This window comes from Rhamphochromis longiceps, linkage group LG18 (assembly GCF_057381845.1).
Source record: "Rhamphochromis longiceps isolate RC_006_pf linkage group LG18, R_longiceps_female_GT1.1, whole genome shotgun sequence".
In the NCBI taxonomy this organism is placed as follows: domain Eukaryota; kingdom Metazoa; phylum Chordata; class Actinopteri; order Cichliformes; family Cichlidae; genus Rhamphochromis; species Rhamphochromis longiceps.
The window spans coordinates 9,544,612-9,552,604 of record NC_140574.1 but is presented as its reverse complement, the minus strand read 5'-3'; the positions used below and the strand labels follow the sequence as shown (position 1 = coordinate 9,552,604).

The window sequence follows — 7,993 nt, the reverse complement described above, 5'->3', positions numbered from 1 at the left end:
CCCTCCTGTCGCCTAGCAGAGGGGGTCGTGACATAAGGCTTTTAAAAAAAGAATATAGAAATCATATCTGTAAGCATGTGGAGTTTGTTCCTAAGGATATATAAAATTTGTGGTATATGTTAAATTCTCTTACATTTGTTTTGAGCCCAAGAGGACACACAAACCCAGCCTCTGAGAATTACAAGCTCGCATACTCTTCGTGCCAGGGAGTCTTTTGTTGGGATGGCAGTTGTAAACTTGGTGCCAGTTCAAACATGCACTGTGATGACCCCTTGGGAAATAAGTGAGCAGCTAAAAGTACCTGTCCCTCCACATACCAGACAAAAATGTTTTACTGTAAGGAATGGAGTTGATAAAACTGAATTAAGGCTGATGTTACATTAAATGGCATTATTTAATGCTAGGTTTAGAACAACACTGAATGTTTCTGACCCTCCAAGTGAACAAGCAAAGTGTGTACGGGGAAGGGCTTAAGCCTAGGGCTACAAAGTCTACATCTCCTACCATGACTGGCTCTGGATCCTGTGGAAAAACTTTGGAGGAAGTACCTGAATGTTTTGGAAGTTAAAGATTCTTCAGAATGGGAAAATTTTAACTCGACTGACCCATGAACATCTAAGCTGCAGTGCAAGGCTGAACAACATGTTTTTTTCCTCTACAAACAGAACATTGAAATCTTAGTTTATCTTAATTTTTTGCTTAGGCAGCATCACAAACACAATTTAGGCTGTCGTGTGGTGACCAACAAATTCTTTGTCCTTTTTTTTTACATCCTTAGTGCTCTGTGGTGAAGTAATTTATCAAATGTCTTGTGACTTTTCCTCACCATCTTTCCATCAGGGCGAGGAAAACTAAGCGATTAGATGCTGGATTTTTCCTGTCTAGCTTAAACTGAATGTCTTAGAGGTCATATGTTCCTAGTTTGTCATATGTGTGTTAAAAACCTCTTTTCTGGCAGTTCATATGTTCCTGTTTTAGTTCTTAAAAGCCACACTGTGTCAAAATTTTTGTTTATTTCACAAAAAGAGGGCACAGTTAAATCAGTCTGCTACATTATTTTTCCAGAAATATCAAAAAACAAACAGAATTTGTTAATAAATCTAGATCTAAAAGCCACTTAGATATTTCTAGCTTTTCTTCAAAATCTACTGAATTAAACTGCGTTCTGTGCGAGAGCCTCTTTGTGAGTCCTTTGATGAGTGCGAAGGTTACTCCTCTGAGAAAAGCACTTGCCACACGTGTCGCATGTGTACGGTTTCTCTCCTGTGTGAATTCGCTGGTGTATCTCGAGGTGGCTGATGCGATCAAAGCTCTTCCCACAGAACGGGCAGATGTACCACTTCTCCCTAATGCGGCGCCCCGCTATAGTTTTGTGCAACTCTGGGTCGTTTAAATGAAAGAGTCTGTTGTCTGTGTTAAAGGTTGACATGTTTTTAGTCTGTGGTTGCTGTTTTTCTGAGAGGAATCTAATGGACATTCCTCTCTCTGAGTGATTTATTGCTTCTATAGGTTGACTTGGCTGAGACTGGCTGAAAGTCACAGGTGCCCTTGATTTACTTGATGCACCTTGAACCGTTTCATTGTCCCTCATAAACCTGTCCGAGTATGCTCCCTCTGCTGAATTATCGAAAATGTCCAAGGCATTTTGAATGAGCAAGATTTCGGAGTCCAGATTTTGAGACAACTGCTTTGTTTCGAAAAAGCACTCCGAGTCATCCGCAGTGTCGCTGTCTCCCACCGAAACAGTCAGCCACTGCTGTGACTCTTGCTCTTCCACAACCTCAGCAGGCTGGTGGTTCAAATTCATCTCGTGGGGACCTGCTCCACTGTTAACGCTGTGATCAGAGTCCACGACCTGCTCCACGATCTGGACGTCATCCTCGTCTTCTAGTTTGACTACTAAGTCTTCGTCATCTTTGCCCTCACTGTCAGATTTGCGCTGCTCACTGCGTTTCTCTTCTGTTTGAGGAGGTGATGACGTTCCCTGATTTGGTGAAATATCCACCTTATCTCTCACGCTCTGATCCGAAGACAAAGTCTGGACCGACTCTATCGTAGGCCCTGAAAGGACACAGCAGATTGTTTAAATTGTTAAAGGAAAATCAAAGTTCCCTTAAAAAGTCATTTTTTAAAACAGGTTAATTTTATAATTAATCGCCTCAGCAACAGAGGCAGCAAATACTGTGAATTGTAAAGAAAGGTACCCAAATAACATGCACCTGCTTCATTACAGTGCTGTCTGAAAATGTGACATTAAACACTGGGAAACTTTTTGACTTGAGTAAGTAACAAGCAGATACACCAACGCTTTTAATGACTGTTAGCTGCAGGGACAGTCAAGCCAACTACAATGACATATCACTAAGAAAATCATCATATTACAGTGGAAAAGCTGGCAGTAGAAAGTATTTGACAAGTTTTCCTACAAAATGGCAAAAGTCACTTAAAACATTTTCTGCCTGTTGACAAATTAGGTAAATCTAAAGAACACAGACCTGTTTGTTATCTACAAACCCAATTCTGAAACCTTTGGGACACGATGTAAAATGCAAATAAAGAGACTGCAATGATTTCCCAAGCTCATAAACCACTTTTTAAATTCACAGCATAACTTAGAAAACATCAACAGGTAAAACTGAGACATTTTACTAATTCATAAAAATTTTAGTTTATTTTGAATGTGACTGCAGTGATGTGTCTCAAAAAGGTTGGATCTTTTGCCAGTCTTTAGGCACATTTTTTTCTTTCTGATACTTTGACCTTTTTCTTCTTTAGTAACCCGGTGTGTGTAACTTTGGCTCTGTTCTGTGGATCATTACCATGCTGATATACACCTCTTTTACCACTTGTCTTGTTAGTTAATAGTTAATATTTTGGTGGATCCAGTGACAATGTCAGGAACCTTGGCCTCATTTTGGACAGTGATCTCAGTTTTGATAATCATATTAATCAGGCCAACCAGAACTGCTTTCTATCGCTTCAAAAACACATCAAATGTTAAAAATCCCTATCTCACACTGAATCTCAGAAATAGGCCCATGCATTTATATAAAGCAGGTTATACTACTGTAATGCTCTGTTTGCTGGATTATCCAAATCATCACTAGGACGACTTCAGCTTGTTAAGAATGCAGGAGCCAATCCGTAAATGCACAAGGAAATTTGACTATATAACCCCATACTGAAGTCACTAACTGGCTCTCAGTTCAACACAGAATTACCTTTAAAATCCTTCTATTAGTTCATAAAGCTCTCAATGATTCCTACCCCCTTCCTGTACATCTCCGGCTTACTCAGTGTTTATAATCCGATTAGACCTCTCAGGCAGGTGCAGATCTTTTAACACTTCCCAGAATTTGATCTAAGTGTGCTGAAGGTGCTTTCAGTTGCTGTGGTCCTATCCTTTGGAAGGAGCTCACTTTTATCAATTACAACTGTGTCTAAACAAACTTAAAACATTTTTATTCTCACAGGCTTACAATAAATAACAGTGTAAGTGGGTGTATATGTGTATGTGTGTCTATTAACTTTAATTTATTTCTTTGTAAAGGTTAGTTTAGTTTTTCTGTGTTTAAATTAATTTTGCCTTTACATCATGTGGTAACATGCTGGACATAATGTCTACCTAAAACATTCATCAGGCTTCTTTTCATCATCAAACTTAAGTCATGCGGGTTTGTGCCAAGAAGCAAGAAAGAAACTACTCTCCTTCTAAACCCGATGTTGACATTACTGTGAGCTGACACTGTTTTAAGCTGCAATATTAAACAATACAGATGTGCTAAAACTCCTCCTGTGCACACTTACAAATAGAAGGCGCTGTATAGAGAATATAGTTGTTATATTGTTAAATACGAGAGAATATAATTGTTTGGAAACGCTGTACTTAAACAAACACATGTCTTCATATGTTCACAAACATTACAGTGTGTTACAGATAGTTTGCAAACTGACTTTTTCATCCACGGGGTATTAAATTGTGTCTTTTAAGACAAATATCGTTTATTGATCCCCTGTTTCTGCCGCGGTTGTTCTTACCATCACCGGCGGGCGGCAGCAGCTTATTCTGCTGCTCTCTCTTGGAAAAAGATGATGAGGAGTTATTTGCAGACTGAGCCCGAGCCTCTAACCGCTCCTTTTCCATCAACAACAACTTTCTGTTCAGAGCCTCGATTTCAATCTCTCTCCTCCGAAGCTCGACCTGGACCAATGCGAAGCCGTCCTCCCACAGTTTGCTAATTTCCACCACGGCTGCTTTAGTTAGCATCTCCATGATCGAGGTTAACTTGCTCTGGAAAGCTACACTGTTGGCCATTTCCCCCGCGATCAGCAGTTCTCCTTGACTGTGAGGACGAGGCAGGATGTTAAACGGACTCGGTGCGTGGGGACAGATCACACAGAAGGAGCGAACTCGCCGCGGTAGTTTACATCACAGACGCTCTTTGAGGTGAAAAATATGGAAGTGTAATACAATAGCAACAGGAAACTCGAGTGCTCACGTGATGCTGAGAGTTTACGGTGCCCCTGATGGGTCAAACTTTCTCACCAGCAATATAATTATAATGAAGTGTGGCAGTGTTTGGTCGTTTAAATGAACTATATAAACAAACAATAGCAGTTTTGTAATTTCATAGGCTGTCTGTAATAAATACCGGTTGGAAATAATCATTATATTTATTGTTTTTTTTTTTTTTTTCCAAATATTAGATTACATTATAATACAACATTTGTTATCTATTCTCGAATAACTGAGGTCAGCTAGAGTCCAGGTTGGGTCTTAACTATGAGTATTTCACGCAATTATTATTATTAGAAAAAAGTATAATAACAAACGTTGAACATGTGAACATATTGACAAAGCAAAGCAAGTGCTTTGTCAATATGAAGTAACCTTCGCACTCATCAAAGGACTCACAAAGAGGCTCTCACACAAACGCAGTTTTATTCAGTAGATTTTGGAGAAAAGCTAGAAATATCTAAGTGGCTTTTAGATCACGTACCTCTCCTATCTTCCCCATGATGAGAAAGATGACGTGAAAAACCTGATTCAAGCGCACCCTAGTCTGTTTGGGGATGTACCATCTAGAACCCCAGTGTTAAAGCACGACATTGACGTGGGTAATGCGTGCCCTATTAAGCGACACGCATACCGGTGCCCCCCACTCAAGGTTTGGCGATACCTAGCCATAGCTCTTGGAGCTCTCCATGTATGCTGACACCAAAGTCCGATGGTTCTCCTCGTTTTTGTACTGATTTTAGGAGGGTATATATATATATATATATATATATATATATATATATATATATATATATATATATATATATATATATATATATATGGGGGCGATCGTGGCTCAAGAGTTAGGAGTTCGCCTTGTAATCGGAAGGTTGCCGTCTCGGTCGTTGTGTCCTTGGGCAAGACACTTCACCTGTTGCCTACTGGTGGTGGTCAGAGGGCCCGGTGGCGCCAGTGTCCGGCAGCCTCGCCTCTGTCAGTGCGCCCCAGGGTGGCTGTGGTTACAATGTAGCTTGCCATCACCAGTGTGCGAATGTGTGTGTGAATGGGTGGATGACTGGATATGTAAAGCGCTTTGGGGTCCTTAGGGACTAGTAAAGCGCTATATAAATACAGGCCATTTACCATTTTACCATTTTATATATGTATATATATATATATATGTATATATATATATATATATATGTATATATATGTATGTATGTATATATATATATATATGTGTATATATGTATATATATGTATATATATATATATATATATATATATATGTATACATATGTATATATATATATATATATATGTATACATATATATACATATATACATATATATATACATACATACGTATATATATATATGTATATATATATATGTATATATATATATGTATATATATATGTATATATATATATATATACATACATACATATATATACATATATATATATATATATGCGGTTCAGATTCTGTTTGTTACTCTGACAGTATCAGGACACGCAGGAGTGGCTGAGATATGTTCAAACTTTACTATCGTGCGCAAATAACTACAGACCTTTTCTTTGAAAGTTATTGGAAAATGTCATCTAGAACAAATTCAGGTGTGCCGCTTGTTTCTTGATTTTTGTGAGCTGGCTTGTGCTGACTGATTTTCTCCATTAGATGAGGCTGTTTTTCCACGAGAGTACATAAAAGCTGGAGTTAAAGCACCTTGCGAGCAGAAAAAGTCATTATAAATAAGACTTATTAAATATATGGTGCTCAAGTTTGTGATTATTTTACCAGGCAATACGTGACCACACAAAATAGATCAGAAGTCTTAACGTATCACTGAATGAAATCGTTTTATTGGGTAATAAACCAATAAAATGTCACATGTAAATGGGATGGATTTAACAAAAGCAGTGGGGTTGCTGGAGTTGTCAACAAAAACTTTAAAAAACAAACTAATACAAGCTATTGGGCAATTCAAAGTACAAGTACAAAAATACTTTGAAATATAAATGAATAAGGGTGAAGTCGTTGTTATGAAACATAGGCAATGAACTTACCAAGACATTGCTGAGGGTTCCACTTATTTTTTTAAAATTGTATGATGGTACATACCGGTAGGTATATTTCTCTCATTTTAACTAACGCTCGCGCAAATTTCCGCGTGCTCATTGGCTTGTAGACGCGCCAGTCGAATGTGGGCGGGGCCAGTGGGAGTTACTTGGATGAGAGACGAAAGACGACGGAGCTGTCAAACACCAACAATCGACTGAAATATTATCCCGGGCGGTACAAAAACACGGTCATTTGGTCATTTGTGGATACAAGGACAACATAAGCAGTCTCTGAATTGATTGTGACACTTGAGCCTTTGGGAATTTGGACTTTTCAATCGTCGCGACGAGAAACTTCTTGTTTGTGTGTGTTTGCAGGATCCAGGGGCTAATGTCTGTTAGCTCTCTGCTCAGCTCCAGTTTTGTTGACAAACTAGCCCGTCCGCTAGTCACGAAGCTAGCCTCGGTCCCAACCCTGCTGTTTTGGCGTTAATTGGACGTTTTCTTCAAATGGCACCTGGTAAAAGACACGAAAACGAGTTTGCACTGTTACTGCAAACACCTCTATGAAATAAAAACAGGTGAGTCAGCTGAACTCGAGGGGAACACACGCCAATGCTGACTGTTTCTTCTGTGGTTTGTTTACATTTATGTCGCGGCCAAAAAAACACTTAAAATAACAGAAGAAATGCTGATCGAGAAGTTCATTATTTAGCATATTATTTATACTTTACAAGATACGAATCATGCTTTTCCCCCTTCACTCGTGCTGTTTTTGGCTCTCACGTATATAAAGTAGGTTTTTCCCCTTCACTCCACAGTGCCTGTCCCCTCGGTTTGTTCCATTATTTCAAAACTCTGAAGAATGAGAGGTATGCATTGGTATGGTATTCTGTAATAGATTGTGGTCAGATGTGATGCTATTCTCTTTTGTTAAAATTGATCTTGTTTACATTTTTGCATGGCTTTTTACAGTTAGTTGGTATCTATAACTCACCAAACAAAGGGCCTATCAGATTACTGAAATGCTGAAAATTGTTTACAGAAATTATCATTAGAGACTATCATAACTTCTACATTGTGTTTGAATGTAGTGAAAACAGGTCTGTGCTTATTGCTGAGCTGTGTATGCAGACTCTTACACGTTCACTCACGCCCATTTAATTCCTCTTGCTCCTCAGAGACACTAACCCTAGCTACAAACCTGTCATTAGAGCATCACTTAAGTACTTTTTTCTTTTTATTTATTGCTGACATTTTCTATTAGTCTCTGATCCACTGAGACACAGTGGCATGGTGTTCAGGCCCCCAAACTACTGTTAAAACATTTGGCCTGAGGCTGCTTTGGTGATGCCCCATCTGTTTCAGAGTAGCAACAAGCCACATTTTACAGACCCCAAGAAAAATTCTGCCTTTGAAATTTCCACCCTTT

The 7,993-nt window shown here is 38.8% G+C and overlaps 2 protein-coding genes across 4 annotated transcripts in view; one reads left to right on the top strand and one right to left on the bottom strand.

Annotated features, from left to right (window-relative positions):
• Positions 1–996: 996 nt before the first annotated feature.
• Positions 997–5,257, bottom strand: LOC146647711 (uncharacterized). The gene is made up of 2 exons (XM_085389878.1): positions 4,039–5,257; positions 997–2,061 (listed from the first exon to the last, which is right to left on the bottom strand). Exons 1-2 carry the CDS (start codon positions 4,313–4,315, stop codon positions 1,154–1,156), a joined length of 1,185 nt encoding a protein of 394 aa, XP_085246004.1. The 5' UTR covers positions 4,316–5,257; the 3' UTR covers positions 997–1,153.
• A 731-nt stretch (positions 5,258–5,988) lies between these two features.
• tesk2 (testis associated actin remodelling kinase 2) overlaps positions 5,989–7,993 on the top strand; it is a 36,400-nt gene continuing 34,395 nt past the window's right edge. For 2 of the 3 annotated variants that reach the window (XM_085389870.1, XM_085389868.1), the window contains exon 1: positions 5,989–7,142. The gene's annotated coding sequence lies outside the window, so the exon portion shown is untranslated. Of the gene's footprint in view, positions 7,143–7,382; positions 7,434–7,993 lie in introns of all 3 variants that reach the window. The other variant, XM_085389869.1, reaches the window with a different exon arrangement.

What these genes read in the sequence shown, in the direction of transcription:
- LOC146647711 (XM_085389878.1), bottom strand. Translation starts at nt 4,315, where the DNA reads ATGGCCAACAGTGTAGCTTTCCAGAGCAAGTTAACCTCGATCATGGAG. An exon ending in GCTGCCGCCCGCCGGTGATG is followed by an intron (nt 2,062 to 4,038) that starts GTAAGAACAACC and finishes GTGTCCTTTCAG; the next exon opens with GGCCTACGATAGAGTCGGTC.